The sequence below is a fragment of the Falco biarmicus genome, chromosome 12, assembly GCF_023638135.1.
Source record: "Falco biarmicus isolate bFalBia1 chromosome 12, bFalBia1.pri, whole genome shotgun sequence".
In the NCBI taxonomy this organism is placed as follows: domain Eukaryota; kingdom Metazoa; phylum Chordata; class Aves; order Falconiformes; family Falconidae; genus Falco; species Falco biarmicus.
The window spans coordinates 12,842,362-12,864,429 of NC_079299.1; the positions used below are offsets into that span (position 1 = coordinate 12,842,362).

Consider the following 22,068-nt stretch of genomic DNA (forward strand, 5'->3'; position numbering starts at 1 on the left):
GGGTTTTTTCCTTCCTTAAGGAGGCGTTAGCAATTAGAATATGAATTAATATTATAAATTATTGAAAACAATCATAGGAATGCTGTGTTTCTGCACAGAAATATATGCAGTCCTCACTTAAATATACATTACTTCCTTTTTCCTTTTCTTTTTAAGAGAAATACCAGTCGTCAGACAAAGCCATTGAAAGTACAAGTTATGCATTCATCTATTGTTGCCCATCAGAGCTTTGGTCTGAAGCTCCTAACTTGGCTTGGCAGTGTTATTGGATATTCAGGTGGGCAAACTTGAACTCTTTGAGATAACTTGGGGAGCATTTGTGAGGCAAACTGAATTCCTGAAGCAATTTTGTCTACTTATTTCAGATATGTTATATATATATATATATATATAAGGGAAAGCTATAAATAACTTGTCAAACTTAATGCTATTTTCTCTTGCTGGAGTGCTGTTCTGAGTTCTGACTGCCATATGAAATCTTACTTCACAGTCTCGGATGCTGTTGTCTGTTTAGTTGCTGCTGAACAGAAGCTGAGAATCGCTGTCAAATGCTGTATGCCAATAAGCTATTTTTCAGTACCTAGTCCCTAGATGCAGTAAGCTGAAAATAACCTGATTAGATAAAACAAAATTATTCAGAAGTAATTTGATCAATGATGATGAAAGTGATTGCTTCAGATTTTTTGCTAAGTAGAACGGAGGAAATGCAAGGATCTGTGGAGGTTTTTGGGTAAGTATAGAAGCCAACGAAGCATTAATCAGACATTTAGAAAGAGGTTTCTTCAAAGGAGTCAAGATGAATGGTATCATATTCATGGGAAGGCTCAGTGTTTGAGTTCTTCCTTTGTCCTGATGAATCATAAGGTTGTGAAGATGTGGCACATGAGGGGAAATACAAGGAAAATGTGTCAAACTACTGATATGTAGAAGTGTAGGTACAGTCTCCAATGCACTTTGTGTTCTGTGTATCTGTAAATGTTAACAAGAATTACTAGCAAAGCACACTCGGCTATAGTATTGCATGTATGTTTTATATAGGTGCAAGATTTCTTCAGAGATTGTATGTTTTATTAGACTGATAGTTAAAAAAGTAGCCAAGATTTCAGGCACAGGATCTCTATATCATTTTGGTTTTTTTGAAAGATAAAAATTAACTTACACAAACATAAGACTACTTAAAGTTATGTAAATCAAACTTTTGAAAAGTTATGGTAGCAGTTTGTGCAACTATTTGCCAGTGTTGCTGGCAAATAATAGGTATTAATAGAAGGGAGAGTCATGACGATCTTTAATTTCTGAGATGAATTTTCCTTTCAGTGTAACCTGTAGGCAGGTGCTGTCTTTCTCATGTTCTTTAAGCTCATTTTTGTGCCATGTCATTTGTGCCAGGTGCCAAAGTCACTAATTTTCAGCACTAAGTTACCACTGCAAAAAAAACCCCACCTGAATATGTTAGTTCGTGTGTGTGTAGTGTTTCTGAAATTCTGCAGAGTTCATTTCATTAAATGTAGTGGCCTTTATGATTCAGAAGCGCAAAAATAATGTTTGACAGGAAGCAGTATGCGTACGTTTTGTCTGTGACCTACGTGCTTGGTTATTTGAAGTGCCTTACACAGCTTGGGTTGCAGTCTTGCAGTATACTCTGCAGTCTGGTTTTGTGAAATACGCTTCTGAAAAAGTTGGTTTCCCTTAGCTTTTTGACAAACACACCCAAACATCTAGATTCTGCTCAGTCTTTTATACAGCCTGTTACCGTTCATCTGTAATGTGGGCTGATGGAGTTACGCTGGTGGTTACACTTAAATGTCCCTGACCAAAGAGCAGTTGGCAGGTGGAGGGGTTTTCTGCTGTGCCGAAAAGTTAGGTTGGAGGATTGCTGTGAAATGAGTGTCAAACCTTTGTCAGTGAATAAAGGGAAAAACCTTACTATGGAACTTTATCACAAGCTTCACTACCACATCCATTTTAGCAAATGTAATTTCTTCAGCAATAAACACGTGTTTGTCATTATTTGAACAATGCAGTAGTTCCCCTTAATTTGTTACCCTTCATAACCCTGGTTGGAATGGAACTCTGCAAGGCAAAAAAACCCAACCCCAAACTGCTATAGGAGTTCAGACTGTATAGAACTGCACCGTGCAGTGCATGGTATGATACACCTGGCGCTAATCCACTGGCAGCTCTGCCTGGGAAGCTGAGATGGCTGAGTGGCATGCAGCAATAAGGGCTCGCGTGTCACTCATGTAGTTGTGTTAGTTAATATACGTTACCTGCAGTGCAGAGCTAGGTGGAACATGGTTAATATGAGCATTCCTGTGTTGTGTTCTGTTGCAGGTGCAGGCTTTTCTGCAAGCATATCATAACTTGCATGTTCATATAATAATTACTGCTTTCCATTAGAAAAAAAATATGTAGATAGGCTTTAATAGCAACAAAGAAGTGTAAACAAAAAACTCATCTATGAGTGTATGAGTCGTTTCATGTATGAATTATATTTTCCTTCTGATAGGACTCTAAACAGGAAAAATATAACGTGGAAAAATAGCCTGCTGTATAATTATTTCTTATATTAATAAGCCAGCAGCACTTTTAAGAAACACATTTTTGTTTGATAACCTTGAAACAAATCATTGTGTTTGGCAATTTTCACAAGGTTCCTAATGTTCCATAAGGTTAGCCTGAAGCTTGCAAGGTATAAAATATTTATGTTTCTGTCAGCAAAGTATGAGCAGTGTTACTCATTTGTCAAGGAAAAGAGGGCCCTATGGCTTCTACTGTGTCTTATGAAAATCCCAATATGTCAAAATAATGTACAAGGTTTTCTTAAGCTATAACTAACATATAATTTCTCTTCATTAAGATGGTCTTCGTCGAATATTGTGCCAGGTTGGTTTACAGGAGGGGCCAGATGGTGAAAATTCTTCTCTTGTGGATAAGCTGATGCTATATGATTCTAAACTGTGGAAAGGTGAGTTTTCTCAAACTTCTGGAAAATACTAAAGAATGCCATGCATAAAAGTTTTCCCTTTATTGTATTTGCTAATGTTTGATCATTTTTGCTGTGGTATATTATGGATAGAATTGCTTGATTTGTTATAGTCTGTCCCTTCGTGATGCACTCCAAATATATTGAAGACATATAAGGAAGATAGAAGGAGACCATTTGGAGATGGGTTTGGGTTTAGATCTCATTTTTCAAAGTAGTCTGAAACTAAGGCTGACTTGAATATGCAGATGGCAGTGATAGTTAAGGGAAATGGAGTAAACATTGATTTGGGGGTTGTCTGCTTTATAGGATGTCAGCATCTATAGCTTACCTACCAAAATGCCTCATTTTAAGGGATAAGGCAGAGGTTTTCTGCATTGACTTGTGTTTATGTTCATGATGTATTCTGAAGTGTTCGTTCTGAGAACATTCAGGAAAAATGACTGTTCTGTTATTTTAGAACCCTTAAATTTTTTAAAGCCTAATTGACATAATGGGATTGGCTAGAAAGTTGTCATTTTGAGGAAGTGGAGGTGGCTAATTTCTTTTCTGTTATGGATTTTATGTCTGATTTGGTACTGTGAAAGGGCATGTAAGGCCAGATGTAAGAAAGAGAAGCACAAAGAAAAGGCAGAGAATGATGCAATATATATATGTCCTTTCCTTATTTAAACATGAAGATAGTATTTTGAAGATTGCTACCCTCCTCCAGTATCTTTTGTTGTTTTTCAGTTCTGAGGTACCAGTATTCTAGCGAGTAGTTACATCTCTTTGTGGTCTGTTTTGGAACTTCTTGAAGCAGCAATAAAAGAAGTAAGATGGAAAGTGGATGTCGTATGGAGAAAATTATTCTTCTAGGTTATGTTTATCTAATGCCTTTATCTTGTGTGAATGAGTTCCTGGCACTCCAAATTTATTTTTTTTTTTCCTAACAATAAATTTTATCTAAAAGGTACTGCTTTGTGGACTGTTACATTTTTAATACAGGTTTTTTTGGGATAATGTCTTTCATATAAGCAAGGAGTAACTTTTAAATTTCTATTTCAACATTGGTATTTCTCTACTTTATTATCTGTTCCATAACTACTCTGCATTAATAGCATAATGGTGTTTGACTTAAAAATGACCTATGGAAAGAAATGGTACATACATGCATATGTTTCCAAGCTACATACTGTCAATTCTCATTCGTATTGATAATATTTTCTGGGATGCTGCTCAGACAGACTAGAAATTCAGAGAGCTAAACTGATTATTTTGCAGAGTTGCTTACAGCTAGTAAAATTTATTGCAGTTCCGGCTTCTCATAATAGTATGTTTTGGGTTTTTTTTCCCTCCCTGGGCCATCCAAATGCTATGTTTACCCTGAGGAGGAATAGAGTTCTGTTCTTGTTTGCCTGACTTGCCTTATATTTGAAGGTTTATGTTCTTATTCAACAGCTCTGTGTTATCTTATGCAGGAGTAATAAATAATGCCACTTGAAGAATTTTGTTTTATGTATTCTTCTTCATCCTTTGCTACCATCTGACAGACTTAAAGCAGCTTCTGTTCCGAGATGCACACTTAGCTCATTCTGTAAAAGTTTACTTTTGTAAATGTTTCCATAATATGTTGATAGAAAATAGTGACATGCAATATTTCATTCATTTTTCTTGACAGGAGCTAGAAATGTGTATCACCAGTTATTCATGAGCAGTCTACTTATGGATTTGAAATACAAGAAACTTTTTGCTATCCGCTTTGCAAGAGTAAGTGTCTTTCTTACAAAGAGCCATATAAATGCTTGAACTGTCTAGCGAGGAGAGTTTAGTTAGCATACAGTGCTTCAAATGAACTGTTATCCAGAATTTTTTTCCTTTTTTTTTTTTTTGGAAGCGAAAAGTTGAAATGAAATGCTGACTACCTTATTTCTGTCTTCAAAATATTAGTTATAATGGTATCTCATCTCCTGGGAAGAAAATGAGCTTTCCAGGCTCCCCAGAACTAAAACAGTTCACATGTTTTTGTCTTCACCGTCAACTGTGCAGGCTATCACTTCTTAAGAGCTTATTGCCTCTCATTATTGAGGTGTAAGCTGTGACAGCACTACTCAGAAATAGTGCTGAAATTCAGTTATGCTGATTAGTATTTCTGCAGTAACTAGTATTTGAAATGCTTTAAATCAGCAGTGCAAAATTCTGCTCACTCTGCTGAAGACAATTAATTTTTTGGAGTAGAAAATAAAGTATCAGCCTTTGTTGTGAGAATGAGAGTGAGTAGATCTCACGCGTGAGCAGATTAAATTGTCATGTGCTTTGTACAAAATATCTATATAATAATCTGTAAGAGCTACTCTTCCCTTTATCGTGGCATTAAAGTTTCCCAGAGCAGACATTTAAATTAAAAAATCAGGTCAGTGTGGATTAGAGGTGAATTTCCCCTTGTTGTTTAGAATTACCGGCAGTTGCAGAGAGATTATATGGAGGATGATCACGAACGGGCAGTATCGGTGGCTGCTCTGTCTGTCCAACTCTTCACTGTACCTACTCTGGTGAGTAGTGCCTGTCTTTCTTTTAAAAACTGATAGTTGGCACTCCTTGCCTTTTTTTGCCTCCTTCTTAATAGAACTATGAGCGATTGCAGAGTGATTTTATGAAAGATGACCACGACAGAGAGTTCTCAATTGCTGACCTCTCGATACAGATATTCACAGTGCCTTCTCTTGTAAGTACTGAAAGACCAAAAAAGGAAATCTTTATTTGTTAAAAGCCACTCAAGGTTCTTGAATCGAGACTGCAGATATCTTTAATGTTACTGTGGAAATGCAGGGCGCTGCTGCTGCACAGCAGTCAGGCTGTTTACATGCATTGCTGTGGGTTTAGGAGTTAAAGCATTCGCATTGTACAGTTTGAGTATGACTTCCCAGAGTAGGCTGGGTGTTTTTGGTTTTTCTTTTTATGTTTGTCTTTTACTTTTTTTAGAAAGATACTTAAATGTTTATTTAAACACACACACGTAACATTTAAATTCCTCATCATGCTGAGCCACAGTTTCTGTTTGTAGAAATCTACGTTATGGTTTGCATATCATCGTTTCAGGGCATACCGTTTTGGTACAGTTTTATAAATAATCCACTTCATGGTAATTTTCCAGTCAATACAAGTGCAAGAAAGAATTGTCTCATGATACTCCCTACTTCCTTTGGTGCTTCTGGACTTGGACAATGCCTTCTTTCAGGTTTCCAGTTAATTTTTGTTCCAGTGCTTCAGCCACTGTTACTTCTCCCAGCTCACTGACTCTGCTGGTCTTTCACCAGATTATCCTTGTTTGGGAAACTTCTTCTTTTCCTCCGGTCTCCAAATAAGTCTTGATTTGTCTAGGTCGTAATACAAGCAAAGACAAGTTTGGAGCTGTACTGGAAATAAAAGTCTGATGTTCACAGATAGAATTGTTTAAAAAATGAATGCTTCTGTATCCTTCCAAATTTAATCAGCCGAATTCAGCTCTAAAAATCCGTAGTAGCATGGTAGTCATGATACTGAGCAAAGGTGTTTTTCACTTTTGTAGTGGTGGATGTTATTCATGGGAATTCAATAGGACCTCAGGATTTTGTTTCCATGGTTCAGGGCAGTATTGTGTTACCTTTTTTAATTTTGAAACTGTCAATAAGAATGTTGCCAATATTTAGACTTACAGTTAGACTTAACCTATTACTGTTATTCAGATGGTTGTTTTATTATTTTTTCATTTGGCAAATGGAGTGGTGGAATAAGTGCATTAATACATGAATTTTTTTTAAGATGTAATTTCAGACATTTCCTTGGAGGAGAATAATTACAGTGTCCCTTTTGTGTGTTTTCTATTTCAAAACTGCAAAAAAAGTAAAGCAAATTGGTTTTGGCTGTTTTGTAGAAGGATGGAATAGACTGATAATGTGCAAGTAATTATAATAAGATCCTACCATATAAATTAAGAATTATTTTGTATATATTTAGAGCCATTCATTCTTTACTGAATGAGTAAGTGGAAGAATGTAAAACCACCCCACTGCCCCCCAGTAACATTTTCAAACTGATCTTAGTAATTTAAGAGTTTGAGCTCTCACGTAACTGAGGTTTTTTTTTGGTTTGAGGGAGGACTGATGGTTGTGTTCATGGTGATTTTTTGGGGGAAAATGTGAACTATTAGATAATATTTTTTTCCCCTTGCAGTAGCATTTTAGAAACTGTATTTTGCAATATTATTAGCAACTGTAGAACCCAGAAGCTGTAGTCAACAACCACAGTGGTGTTAAGGTAGAGCAGAGTGGCCAGTCTTCTTGAATCTACCAGTCACACAATAAAATCCTCATGAGGCCTGAGAACTGCAAGACTCATCCCATTTTCCTTTGAGAACCAACAGAATGGGGGAGTTCTGGAAGAGCTCACAAGTAGGACGTGGAAGTAACTTCTTAGTGCCCCCTACTCTGTTGTGGGGTTGTATTAGGTTATGTTGGGCATGGAAGATGATTTTCATCAGACTTTGCAATGCCTGTTGATTTTGTTTCCTATAACACATAGATGTATGTAGTAGCCTTTGAGGAGGATCATAAGTCTTTTCACGTAATTTCCATGTGGAAATTGCACTATACCTATCCTTAGTAGTTCAGCAGACGCTATGTTCACCACAGCGCTTGACAGTTTGTAAACAGAAAACAGAAGAGCTGCCGCTCCCCTGAAGGGCTTATACTTAAATTATATGAGAAGAGACAACACATACTTAAAGGGAGGTTCAAGTTAATTATAAGACACGTAATAACATATGTCTTGTGTCATAATTATATAGGTTAGCAGGAGCCTAACCATAGTCAAACTTCTGTACGGAAGGGATCTGAAGAAAGAGATCTGGGTTATGATAATTTCTGGCTAGATTGCTTTTTTTTTTTTTCTGTGAATGTTTGGAAGATTGGCTTTCAACATGTTCTTCTGTTTTAATTATTGATGTAACTATTTTGGATAAAAGTTCATGTATTTTATAAACTTCATGGTGCAGTGTGAAACTCTTGTTAGATGTGTCTGTTAATTACAGCAAATTTCAATGTACTTTGGCATAGGCTCGAATGCTAATAACAGAAGAAAATCTCATGACCACTATCATCAAAACTTTTATGGATCACTTAAGGCACCGTGACATCCAAGGCAGGTTTCAGTTTGAACGTTACACTGCTCTGCAGGCTTTCAAATTCAGGCGTGTTCAGAGCCTTATTTTGGATCTCAAGTAAGTATATTAACTATGTGCTGATTTGATCAACTGAGGAGGGAAAAAAAGAAAATAAAATTAACACCTGCATCTTTCTAATGTACCCAGGTATGTGTTGATAAGTAAGCCAACTGAATGGTCAGATGACTTGAGACACAAGTTCCTAGAGGGTTTTGATGCCTTCTTAGAATTACTCAAATGTATGCAGGTATGTAAATCTGTGAATTGCATAATTTTGCAAATTTAAAGCAGGAAGTTGGCTATCATGATACTAAAATGGAATAAATTTAATGTACTCTCCTTTTTATAACTTCAGTGCAGTATAACTTTTGGAGTTCTCTTGTTTTCCTGTAACAGAACTTCTCACCTAACTTTTCTTAAGTTTAGTTTGTTGTAGAGGGCAATAAAAAGGAACAGTGGTTCAAAAAGAAGACTATAATTTTGGGCATATTTTGCAATTGTAGCGACAGGCAAGACAATTAATTGAGTGAAATCTGGTCCGGCTTAACCAACTTTCCTTCATAGTGAGAACTCCAGTTACTCCTTAAGTGTCAGCCAAGTTGCTCCTTGTATTGAGGAATATATAGTTCCTGACATACAAATAGATGTCTTCACTGTGGTGTTTTTTTCCCCCCAGCCTTTTCATGTGCTATGTTACCTTAAGAGCAGTATTTTAAAAGCAGTGCAGCTTTTACAAGGGCAAATTGACTGTACAGTCAGTAAGGTATAAGTCAATCACTCCCATTTTTCAGTACTTCGGTAGTGTACCTTTCTCCAGTACTTAGCTTTCATTAGTCTGTTTATGATAACCTCTTGAATATATATTGTAATCCTCAGATCATGCTGGTTTTTTTTTTTCTTCTTACGCCAAGAGCTGCTTAGGTATTGTAGTACCCAGTCTTTAGTTAGTACTTAACTGCATTTAATAGCACATCCCTAGAAAATAACATTCAAAAAACAAGATGTATGTGTAAGATAATGTATATATGCAAATGTTGTTGTACTGCTTATACTACTAAAATCTCTGCAGGTGTTAATAATAAACAGAGCTCATGCTCATATCCAGAACCTTTCTTGTATCAGTATTCTTCTCTTCCAGTTCCTGTTTCATTTTGTTGTTGTTATTTTGATGTGTATAATTCCTTTTCAAGTAGTCCCAAGCTTCTTTTTTCTTGTTGAAGCAACAATATATTTATAAGAACAGGTAACCACTGTCTCACACTTACGCTAATGTTGTCAATGTATTTTTTGTTCTAGGGTATGGATCCAATAACTCGTCAAGTAGGACAACACATAGAAATGGAACCAGAATGGGAAGCAGCATTTACATTGCAGATGAAATTAACGCTTGTTATATCAATGATGCAGGACTGGTGTGCATTAGATGTAAGTTCCTTCTGAATTGTTTTTCCATGTGAATATATGAAGGGGGAAAAAAACCCAAGCATTAATATGTGTAACAACTGCACTAAACATGTAACTCCACCATAAGTGAAGATCATCTTCGCTGAGCAAGCACAAATCTTTTCTGTATGTAAATACATCTTTTGTGGCTGGAACTGACCAATTCATAAGAATGTGCTTAAGCCTTTTAAAAAATACTGCAGAGAGAGTTCTGTCACACATCTGGAAGTTATGATTGTCACAACACTGTCATATTATAATTTTCAGAGAAGAGGGAGGAGAGGAGCAGGCCCTTGATCTACCAAATGCTGCCTGATCATAAATCATGTTTCCGTTCTGTGAAGTGTTTCAAGTTTTAGGAGTCCAGAACTTCAGCATGATAAAATACGGCCGTAGAGCAAGTGATCCTAGAATATTTTATATTCAAGCTGGCTTTAATCTTTTGCTGTTAATTAATGTGCAGTTTTTACTGGCCTAATATGATTGTTGCTCAGAAAGTTTCCATAATATCGGTTACAAAACAAACAAACGAACACCTCCTCCAAAAAACCCAAATAGTGGGTATTTTTCTAATCATACATACTGGTATGAGTTTTGCAATCTGTGCTGCCCTTAATTCAGCTCTTTTTGTTGGATTCCTTATCTTAATTTTGCAGGACTGTTGATAAAGTTAGAAACGGCAAACCCGTCAGACTTTTTTACATTGGCTGTATTATTTTGCAGAGCTCTATTTTTTCATAATCTCTGTAAACTGTGATCTTTCCTTTAGGAAAAAGTGTTGATTGAAGCTTACAAGAAATGCCTGACTGTGTTGATGCAGTGTCATAGTGGTTTTACTGATGGAGAACAGCCTATTGTTCTCAGTATGTGTGGACATTCAGTTGAGACCATCAGATACTGTGTTTCTCAGGAAAAAGTTAGCATTCATCTCCCAGTTTCTCGTTTACTTGCAGGTATGAACTAACTTAAAATATTTCAGGAAATGATAAATGTTGTATAAACATGATTTATATTTGTGTGTACATAAGGAACCACACAATAGCCTGAATAGGATGCATTTTGGCTGTTTTTTTGCTATTCGATAGCCTTTAGGCAAAGTGTTCCCAAGCATTGGAGAAATTGTTACTGTTTCAGGCCTGGGGGAGATTGTTTCATCCCTCTGGATTTGTGACTGGGGGTGTGTTGGCAGTTACTGCTGCTTTTGCCACTTGAGTGACGCAAAAGAAATGCAACAAAATACGGACTGTAGTTGACTTTTGAAATATGTTTAGCTGTCAGATGGAATAGACTAATAAACATTCTGTTAGACAACAGATTTATCAAACAGATGTGTCACCAGAAAATTAAGCTATAACTTTTTCTTTATATTGTGCCTATCTTGTTTAACAGTTGTGTTGAAAAAAGGTTGATGAATTTCACTAATCAGAAAGTGATATGATAAATTCACAGGTAATGAAGTGAAAGAGAGAATTCTTAGGCAAAATACTATGCAGCTCACTTTCAAATAACTTTGAATGTTTGAATATTTAAGCAAAACCCTTGTAGCTTTAAAACTAAGCAAACTAGAAAACTCTTAAATATTTTGTAGGGGCCCCATGAGGTATTCAGGAGTTCCTGAGGGATTTCATAACTAAGGGCTGATAGCAAGGATGAGGTAGCTGTTGTCTGTAATTTGTCCTGATAGACTCTTGGCTGTCACTGAGGGGACATGACAGTCAAAAGTCAAAAATCTCACTTGCACAGCAAGTTTATACAGACACAAGGGGAAGACTTTAATTCTCCTAAAATGTATGCTTTATGATATGTCTCTTCAGGAAATAGCTGTGTAGCTCCAGGGTGATAAATCTGCGGACTGACTTGTAGCTGTATCCAGAAAATGGTCCAATAGTAAATTAAATAACCTTTTCTTGTCTTATTCAAATTACATAAAATATTGTGTGTAATATTATGTATGTGTTTCATGTATTTATATAGGCTTGCATGTTTTGCTGAGTAAAACTGAAGTGGCATATAAGTTTCCAGAGCTGCTACCCCTGGTACGTAATTAAATGTAGTTTATTCATTAGATATAATTAATGCTGAACGTGAAATTGGTCATGTAAGTGTAGGATATTATGTAATAAAACAAAGGACCTTTTTGCTATGAATTCTGTTCAGAGAGACTCTCTTTAGTAGAAAAAAATTACCTCTTGAAAGATTAATACCTAGATATTCATGACCGGAGCATAAGTGATCGGTATTGCTCTCTTAAATAACAAGACTCAGGTTTAAGGCTGGTATTTTGTTCTTCATGCATTATCTTCTTTTTGTAGTAGAAACTGTTTTCAGGAACTCCTGGCAGGATCTGATTCCTTGTCCTTGGCTTGGCCTAGGTTCTAATTTTCTTCCCCAGCTATTTCTTGCTTCCTGCATGTTCTTATTGATACACTGTTTCCTTAAGGGGAAGTTTAAAAGAATAAGATAAAAAAGGAGAAAACATAACTGGGACAAGAAATCTCAGTGTCTTTTCAAAGAAGTACGTAACCTTTAAATGAAAGAAACCAAATGACAGTGCTATTAAATTGGTAGTGTTGATGTTCTAAAATACAAAATGTACTGTTTTTAAGAATAAAGTAAAGCCCTTGTGGACTGCTGCTGTGGAGCAAAGACAGAACGTGAGGTTGGTTAACAACAATTGGATAAGTTGTGAATAGGCTCATCAAACTTCTGTAATATGTGTGTTGGATTTGCTTTGTTTTCTAATGCCAAAATATTTTAATGATCATAACTATAATCCTCCATTTCAGTCCTGTTTTATTTTCTCTTTATATATCAAAATACCTCATTTTCTTAATGCAGAGTGAACTTAGCCCACCTATGTTAATAGAACATCCTCTACGATGCCTAGTCCTGTGTGCCCAAGTACATGCAGGGATGTGGAGAAGAAATGGGTTCTCTCTTGTTAATCAGGTAAGTGCATAGTAGCTGTAGAATCACTGTTTTCTGATAACTCCCCCAAGATGATTTTGGATCTCAGAACCTCCCCTTTCTGTAGTTTACAAACGTCACTTACATAAATGTTATGGAAGGCAATGTGAGGGAGGCTTATATCAGCACTCACATCGTTTGAAATTTGGGCTTTTGCACTGGTCTTTGATTTCTTAGTCAGAAGTTGCTTTTTTGTTTCAGGGCTGCTGCAGTGCTCAGTGAACTTGGTGCTCTGTGCACAAAGAAGTTTCAGTATAATACAGTTAATGACTCCTGGCCTTTTTGCTGTGGACTGTCCAATAGCCAGCAGCATGAAGTGCAGAATTAGATCTGTGCATCTTCGGTAGTGCATTCATAACCTTCACATAAAAGTGTCTCAAATATGCACTATTAAATATTATTACCATTTATGTTTATAAATTAGTTGAAATCCAAAGACCACACAGAAGCATTAGAAGCAGCATAGAACAGAGTGTTTCTTGGCTTTTATCTTTCATATTTCTTTCATACTCTGGAGACTAGGTCCATCCATCTCTAAACTTACATTCTCTGTGTTTGTATGAATTAGGTCTTGGGTATTTCAAGCATTAAAAACTATAAAATGGGTACTGTAGTGTCAGTGCCACCCACCACGGTGATAGTCTAAAGTAATTTTCTCAGCAAGACATAATTATAACAGAAATAGGATTTAGTTCTGTGAGGTGTTAACTTGATTTATGTGCAAGAAAATTCTTTCCCTCCCACAAGACCCCATCTTCACTAGATAATTGCAATGCATGTGTACTAGGAGGCTGAATTAAGCTGCCTAAACATATTACATTTTTCTTGCCTCTTAACCTAAAGGATCTTAATAAAGTGATGTCCTTTATTGCCATTATTAAAGGAAAAGGAGCTCTAGCTATGCACAATTATAGCAGTGTCCATAGTTTTTGGTGGAGAAATAAGTCTCTGTTAACTTCAAGATGCCGAAAACCAAGGAAAATTAAGAGCCTAGTTCAGTTTAGGTAATATGGCTCCCACAGCCTGGAAGTCCTTTCTCTTTCCTTTGGTGTTGGAGAGCTTATTTTCAGTCAGCTCCTTTTGGATACTTTCCCAGAAGACAGGAATGGGCATCTATATCTGTGAGGAAGAGAGGGAAGGCATGCCTAGCTCTCTTCCAGGTAATCCTGGTGAGAAGTGGTGTGTTTCTAAAGGAAAGTTTAGCACGCTGAAGATAGTTCCCAGTCCCAGGTAGAAACTTTACAGTCCTTTTTATTTTTGCTTAGTTGTGGTAGAATCAACCTTGCCCACATTTCAGTGCCATGCAGTGATTGCATTGTTGCTGCTGCATGGTGTGGTCCTGTGGAGCTCACTCCCAGGATGGTTTGGGTTAAGTATGATTCCGTCACAATATTAATGTTTTGCTGAAACTGGCAATTCCTGAAAGGTCCTATCTCAAATGTTTTAAGAGCAATTCGAGGAGCAAAGAAAGAACATTTCTCCAACTGCAAGGGCTTTCTCTTTTGTGAATTTCAAGTAAACAGTAGATATGTTGCAGTATATAACAGATATATAGTGGTAAACAAATAGATATATTAAAACGTAGCCCAAGATTTTTCCTTCTAAGAGTTCGCAATCTAGATGTTAGACCGATACAATCCGGCCAGCAATTGTGCTTGTTTTGTGGTATGTAAAAATGCTTTTTGCATACAAATGTATAATTTTTTTCAAAGCTCAGATACATTTTTTGTTTGGTAATACTATATAACAAAATTTATTTTTCCAGAATGAAAAGCAATTTAGGTTAAATATTATGTTTGTTAATTATTGTGGTTTGTTTTTTGTTTCAGATTTACTACTATCATAATGTGAAGTGCAGGAGGGAGATGTTTGACAAGGACATAGTAATGCTTCAGGTAACCACTTGTAGCAGTTTGCATTCTTATCGAGCATTTTCAGGATACGTGTGCATTTGGTTTTTAGCTCCATCAGAAACTTCTGATGACAAGGAAAAAAGTCAATTTTTGTGGAAGGACTTATATTTTTTTATTGCATCTGTGTCTTTATGGGGTCATTTATAAAGGAAATACCTTTGTTGTAATCCTTGTTTTTTAAATATACTGTAGGAAGTGCAGAATTTTCAGTGTAACATGTATGTAATGCTAAATCTTCAAGAATGTAACATTTTAATTACTGAGTCGTGCTGTTCTGGCAGCTGTGTGAGTCTGCAGGTCTTCAGTAATGTACTGTATGTATGTGTTGCTTCTTCTCCCTCCCTTCAAAGTTTGTGTCTAAAACGCTGGATAGAAAATGGAACCCCATTGGAAAAATAGTAGTTTATGGGTTTGGGTTTTTTTTTCTTCAGAAGAAATTTTACAAATCTGGCAGTCTACTTAGTTTTGACACAGAGAGGTCTGATGCATTACTTATCTGTTGAGGGTGATGAATGCTAAAATTTGCAGCTTCAGGTGCATAGTTCATGTAGACAGCAAAATCCTTTTTCAGGAAGTCACTCAAATCTTACCTAGAGTTAGCAATGCTCAATGTGATGCATATGTCCTGAGTTACTTCTGCTTTCAGATGTGTTTCTCTGAGGCTTGATCTGCCCCTAGTTTTTAACAATCACCTGCAGCTGCCCATTCGGCTGGATATCATTCAGTTTTGTTGAAAATTATTCTGTTTTAAAGATGGTCCCATTAGCTGTAAACTGAGAACAAATATTTGTAATGGGCTAGCTTATACACTTTCTTTAATAATCAGAAAAATCTTTGGCCAGTAGTTTTCAGAAATGGAAGTAAATGTTTGCGGCTACATTGAAACATTAGTATTCTTTCTAGGAAGGTTTGGGAAGTCTTGCTAAAGTCTTCAGCTGTTGTGTTGAGAATTGGAATTTGTTTCTAAAATCTTTGTGCTATATACGAAGTGGTATTATACCTTCTAAAAGTTGAGCCAGTGGGAACAGGATTGTAGAGAAAAATGAACCAACCAGAAGTCTTTCACTGAATTATATTTAGAGTATTTGAGACAGAAGGAATAACCCTGAATATTCTACACTTAAAAGGGTGTCAGAAATTATTGATAAAGCATTGGATCTTGCTTGTCAAACATGCAGTCACTTGTGCTATTGGAGTCCTAAGAGGTTAAACTTAAGTAACTACATCTTCATGCCCAGAATAGAGAGAGGAATGAATTTCATAAGGAATGTACTGTGAACATTGTATATAAATATATAAATATTTTATAATAATCCCCAATCTATTTTCGGTTTATAATGCTTTTTTTTTTTCTTTAATAGACAGGTGTGTCTATGATGGATCCAAATCACTTCTTAATGATAATGCTGAGTCGCTTTGAACTGTATCAGATATTTAGTACTCCAGACTATGGCAAAAGATTTAGCACAGAAAATACTAACAAGGTATTTATTGTACTACTGCAATAAAAAATCTGCAGTTTTGTTTGTGAAAGTGTATCAGATACTGTTGTACTGAGACACTGCAATTTCTTGATTAAAAAACCAAAACCTATCCTGTTTTAATTTTGTTTGATCAGTTTGAAATATGCATAAATATTTTTACCTGTCAAACTGGTAAATGTCACCGATGCATAATTTTTGCATTGTTTAAGAAGTTTAAGGCAACTGTGATTGCATGTCAGCATAGCTTAATTTGGGAGTGCTAAGGGTTGAAAACAGGCAATGATCTGAAGTGCTGAAAAAAATATTTTCAGCATATGGAATAATTCGTCTGCCCTTAATTGAAAAATGTAAATTTGTTTCTTTGTTTATTTTAATTCAGGATGTTGTTCAACAAAATAACACTCTTATAGAAGAGATGCTATACCTCATTATAATGATTGTTGGTAAGTTCAGAATACATTTAATTTTCAAAATTTAGTCTCTTGAATGGTCTGGAATAAGCATTCTTCATTGTCATCCCAAATGCAGTTGTACTTTGGACTTCATGTAGTTCTGACTCCTTTCCTAGGAGAAAAGCCATGAAACTAGCACTAGATTAATGTAATGAATTTTTGAACACTGGTAGGTGAACACGAGATACCACAGAAGACATTTATTTCCCATACTTTTCCTTGAAGTTTCAAAAGAAGATAGATAAATACTAAAAATCCTAAAAAAAAAAAAATATTTTATTTTTACAGGGGAAAGGTTCAGTCCTGGAATAGGACAAGTAAATGCAACAGATGAAATCAAACGAGAGATCATCCATCAGCTGAGCATCAGGCCAATGGCTCACAGTGAATTGGTAAAGGCATTACCTGAAGATGTAAGTAACGTGGGGTGGAAGAAACTAACTTTATAAGGGTGACTGCTGAAAAATTTTCTTACAGAAGTTTATGCTGCTTAATGTGGAATGGGAGCAGCACGATTATCCTAAGAGCAAGGTTAGCTTGAATACAGATGAATAGTTGTCATGGAGAAGGTAAGAAAGAGCTATAGAAGAAAAAACAGCATATGAAAGAGGCAGGATTCTGAGAGCTTCTTCATCTCTTTTCTCTTTTTAATATGTATCTTATCAGGCCATCTGGCCAGCAGTCTCTGCAGTCTGCTTGTAAACCCTGAATAGATGTATGGAAGTGGGTTGTGAGAGCTATCCAGAAATATAAGCTGTTATATTTTAAAGCCTAACAATAATTGAAATGGCATGGAATCAGGCACAGTATAATGATTTGTGTAACATAAATGCTTAATTTGCATGGACAGAAGCATTAATCTGAATGCTGGTATGAGCAGTTTAGTAGGATAGCAAAGCGCTGCTTTTTTTTTTCTTTTTTTTTAGAATATTTTTAAAGTAATCTTTTAAACATGATTTCCAAAGACAGTCAAAATTGAAAAGCTAATCTACTATAGTTGTAGTACTTCTAATGATAAATTCTGAAATCATGGAGTGGTATGGATTGGGAGGGACCTTAAAGATCACCTGGTTCCAACCCCATGCCATGGGCAGGGACAAATTCCACATTTTCACTGTTCTAAATACTTCAAACTTGAACAATTTGAAAATCCAAATTTTGGGGTGGCATCATGATTTTGTAAAAATATTTTTTGCAGAGGTGGTAGTCCTGAATGTATCTTTATGTTCCATTCTTTAGCGTTCTCTTGAGTGCCAGTATAATGACTTTGTACTACATTTGTTTCACATGCGTATCTAGTGTTGTATGATATTTGAATGTGTTTATTCGAAGAACTACAGTAACACAGTGTCTTGCCTTTTTACTCAATGTAGGAAAACAGAGAGACGGGAATGGAAAGTGTGATTGAAGAAGTGGCATGCTTCAAGTATGTTTCCCTTTATTCTAATATTTCAGCTTTAAAAATGGAAAATCTGTATTAGTGAAAATGAGAGAATAAAGGGGGCTGCATCATGGTGTGTTCCCATGGCTTTATTCATGTGCATCATTCTTAATACTGTCACTTATTTGATTTCTAGAATACCCATTGAATAGTTTTTTAGCTGTTCTAGTTAACCATTTATGCTTGGAATTTAATAAGCAATAAACATAAGTTTTGGGGGTTTTGCTTGTTTTTTTTGGTAGGAAACCTGGATTAACAGGCAGAGGGCTCTATGAATTGAAACCAGAGTGCACCAGGAACTTCAATCTGTATTTCTATCACTTTTCCAGGGCAGAGCAGTCAAAGGTAACTAGGAATTTAACTTCCTGGGGTTTGTTTTGTGTCTTTCTTCCAAAGTTTAATTTTGTGAAGAAGTATTATCAGCTGGTTAAGAGTTAACTTCTAAAGTCAACATATTTGAGAATGTTAACAAAATTCAGCCAAGATTTTGCAGTGACTTCTGTGCCACCAGATCCCATGTCCTATACAGAGCTGTTGAAATCAGTGGGCCTTGAAGAGCTTGTCTGCGTGTTCCCTTACATCTTATTTGACTGAAAATATTCAAACAATCTGTATTTTTGCTTACCTTTATGGAAATTGCCACTTTAGCTCAGACTTGTCTTACAGTTTTATGTTAGAAAAAGAATCCAAGGTGGCTCAAGATGAAAGATTAATTTTGAAGATGCATGCCCTACTTTACAAGTAGAATGTAAGACAAACTGAAAAGGCATGGAAGCTTTCTTGTTTTATTGAAGGCTGGGAAGAAGGGAAAAGAACAGTAACAATATAACAAAGCATCAGTGCTTTTTTATTGGGTTTATGTTTGTACAGCTTTTGGGTAACATTGGCCTCATTCTTCTATTTCAGGCAGAGGAAGCACAAAGAAAGCTGAAAAGACAGAACAGAGAAGATACAGGTATTTTTCTTTGAGAGAAGATGGGAAGCACCTATCAAACTGTGTATTGCCCTGACAGACTAATATCCTCTTTTGGGGCTAGCCAGAAATTGGTTGAAAATGTAGCAGTTTCCCTTACGTTTCCCTGGTTATAGGTAGGAATCTGATCTATTGTGGAACCAGCCTTCTGAACAGCTTACTCCTTTGGCTTTCCTGTTACATGCCAGCCATGTTGAATGTTGCAGCCTGTTACCTGTGATACTGCTCGCCAAGCAGCTGTGTACTGTCTTGGGTTAAGCTGTTTGAAAGTTGGCCATTTTATATGGGTGTTGCAAATTTTAGAGATGCTGAAATGTCAAACACATAATTTCCCTTTCAGCACTTCCACCGCCAGTTCTTCCTCCTTTCTGCCCACTTTTTGCAAGTCTGGTTAATATTTTGCAATCTGACATCATGCTGTGCATTATGGGAACTATACTGCAGTGGGCAGTAGAACACAATGGCTATGCCTGGTCAGAGTCCATGCTGCAAAGGGTATGTCTCCTTATTTAAAATTATGCTTATGTTAAAGGAAAGAATATGTATTTTAGCATTTTAATGTGGTTTTATAGATTCGGGTTGTGTACTTGGTATCTAACGTATCCAGAATACTCTGAATAAGAAATAAATGGTGTTTTCTGTTAGACAAGGTTACGGAAACCCCTGTCTCCAATGCAATATATTTTTAAAAATCAGTGGAGGACAGAAGTGAATTTCTAATGGGATGCACACAAGAGGGAAGAATTCTGCTTGAATTGGTGGAAATAGTTTGTGTTTATTGTGGTAGAGAACCAGTTTATCTGAGTTGTTGCATGTTCAGATAAAGCATGTCAGCTTTTTTCTTGACATTGCTTACTTTCAGTTTAGACTAAGTTACTAGAAAAAATCATAAAATACAGAAAATAATTTTCTAACTTGAAAATGTATCTGTTCTGGGAAACTCAACTGAGCTGTTTGTTCCTCACTGTTTATAATGATTGTTAGAAACCTGGAGGGTTACTGTAGATTTTGTTCTCAATGAAGGTAACTTTTTGGAGTCTGCAGAAGTACGTGGTGAACTGCTGTCAAAGGGCTGCTCATACTGGTCAGGGTTGTTGGTTTAGTGTCCAAATCCAAACTTTTCGAAAATATTGATAGATTTTTAAATAACATTTTGCAGTGAAACACCAGCTTTGAAACTGAGTATTAATTTTTTTGACATTCAGTCTTACTGTTTATTACTTTTTATAGCTAAGTTTAACATTAGCAATTCTGTATAACACAAAGTTGAAAACGGAACAGTGTATCAGTATTACATATCGCCGCAAAAATTGAAGAATGTAGTTACATTTAGGTAATGTGAGAGTACTAGGCTTTGGAATAACTGGTTGAATAGAGTAAGATTTTATTTTTATTTTTCTGAAACTGAACTAAAACATGCTCAGCCAGCTGAGTGCCTTTTGTGTTGTTCTCAAACATGTGCGAGTCATTAGGAATCTATCACTTGCTCAGAAGCTCATGGCATTTTGTATTCACTGGTGCCATGCAATTGGACTGCATCTTTCCCCAGTCAACCACTCTTGTCTTGGAAGTGCCACACAAAAGTTGATACGAGACATCTGGAAGAGGTGGCCCATACCTGATGAGACCTTGTTAGATAGATATGGTAGTGTGAGGAAAAATTGACTGTTACTTATTAAAACAATTTTTAAAAGCTTCCAAGAATCAGATCAGGTTTCACCACTATTGTAGATACTTATGCTGTTGCATTCCAGTTGTGCTACAGATTTTCTGGCGATTATCTTTTCTCCTTACACAGGTTTCAGTGTTGATTCCAGGCATTCACTAATGCTTTTTGTCTAGAGCATCCTGCCAATTTGTATGAGGTGGCAAAGTGGTTGATACAGCTTGACAGAGGTCACCACTAAGATTTAAGCATTTCAGATTTAAAATGCCATTCAGACTATTTCAGTGCCAAATAGGGTAATTTCAATTTTTAACTTCAAGGAGATTACATCTTTTTACTGACCTAAAAGCTAACACTGTTTTAAAATATGTTGCTAGAGTTTAGAGTAAGTTTAGTTTAATAATGTTAACTTTTTTTCCATTAAATTTTGTATGTAAAAAAGGATTTAAAGTGTGCATCATGCTTCTGTCCAGAGACTTGCGATATCAACGTGCATTTGCTAGGGAGAAAGCTAAGAAGCACAGACTTCTCGCTCACTAGAAAGGACAGCAAACAGAAAGATATAAGTGATATAATGTGTTTTTTATCTGGCAAAGTTTCAAGCATTTGTAAACAAACGCTGTTACTCCTTTGTAATCCATCTTTGGAATTATGCATGTAGAAATAACTTCACATATATTCTTATTTTATAATTTTACCATATGACTTGCTTGTCTCTTAGTGATTTACCCAAACTGTATAAAGAAGTATATGAAGTATTTAAGGAAAGAACTAAAATTTATAACTTTTACCTAGGTTTTGCATTTGCTTGGAATGGCACTACAAGAAGAAAAACAACATCTAGAGAATCTCAGTGAGGAGAACGTTGTAACATTTACCTTCACTCAGAAAATATCAAGTATGCATTTCTTTTCAAATGTATAGCAAATTTTAAGCAACTGAAAATGCCAGTATTTCATATTTTATTATTTTGAAACAGTCTTTACTGGAAGGTTGTATTTGTTTATCCATCAAAATTTTACCAAGTTGATTGTACTTATAAGCTTTACATATGTGTAGATTCTATGATAGTAACAATACTAAAGGCCTTTTCCAGAGGAGAAATCCAAAAGTTGAGTAATTCCTGGTAAATCTGATTCTTAGTATCTTTTAAGTAGTGTTTCAACAAAGAGTGCTGGTGATGATCACGATACATGATCAGATGCTACAGTTGCAAAATCCATAGTTGTGTTCTTAAAGGGACTTCCAATCTTGACTTTCCTTTGTATCCTCTGACTAGTGCCTCTAGTTTTGCTGAGACACGGAAGGTATGATTCTTCCGTGTCAAATAGGTTGGAAATAAAATACTGGAAGTTCTACATGGCAGCTCCCAAGATGAAAACAGCCAGGGAGCACATACAGTGCTTTTGTCTTGTAAGAAAATATAGTCAACGAGCAAGACTTTTAAGAATATTTCCTCTGACTTCCCAGGGTTTAGAGTGTACTCATGAAAATGTTTGCTGAGGAGGGAAAGTTGCATATTGTGCCTATTTGGTGAAGGAATTTTTCAGCTGCTGAACATATA

General features: G+C 36.0%; 1 protein-coding gene across 2 annotated transcripts in view; it reads left to right on the top strand.

The window, feature by feature from the left end:
- Window positions 1-22,068, top strand: part of UBR2 (ubiquitin protein ligase E3 component n-recognin 2) — a 60,004-nt gene that overhangs the window by 17,382 nt on the left and 20,554 nt on the right. Inside the window, exons 8-26 of one of the 2 annotated variants that reach the window (XM_056357147.1) lie at window positions 157-277; window positions 2,861-2,968; window positions 4,647-4,735; window positions 5,419-5,517; window positions 8,059-8,222; window positions 8,313-8,412; window positions 9,462-9,590; window positions 10,378-10,561; window positions 11,583-11,644; window positions 12,447-12,557; window positions 14,405-14,470; window positions 15,850-15,972; window positions 16,352-16,415; window positions 16,713-16,837; window positions 17,798-17,850; window positions 18,108-18,210; window positions 18,772-18,820; window positions 19,179-19,333; window positions 21,300-21,402. In XM_056357147.1, coding sequence (XP_056213122.1) covers window positions 157-277; window positions 2,861-2,968; window positions 4,647-4,735; window positions 5,419-5,517; window positions 8,059-8,222; window positions 8,313-8,412; window positions 9,462-9,590; window positions 10,378-10,561; window positions 11,583-11,644; window positions 12,447-12,557; window positions 14,405-14,470; window positions 15,850-15,972; window positions 16,352-16,415; window positions 16,713-16,837; window positions 17,798-17,850; window positions 18,108-18,210; window positions 18,772-18,820; window positions 19,179-19,333; window positions 21,300-21,402 — 2,008 coding nt within the window. Of the gene's footprint in view, window positions 1-156; window positions 278-2,860; window positions 2,969-4,646; window positions 4,736-5,418; window positions 5,518-5,591; window positions 5,691-8,058; window positions 8,223-8,312; window positions 8,413-9,461; window positions 9,591-10,377; window positions 10,562-11,582; window positions 11,645-12,446; window positions 12,558-14,404; window positions 14,471-15,849; window positions 15,973-16,351; window positions 16,416-16,712; window positions 16,838-17,797; window positions 17,851-18,107; window positions 18,211-18,771; window positions 18,821-19,178; window positions 19,334-21,299; window positions 21,403-22,068 lie in introns of both variants that reach the window. The other variant, XM_056357146.1, reaches the window with a different exon arrangement.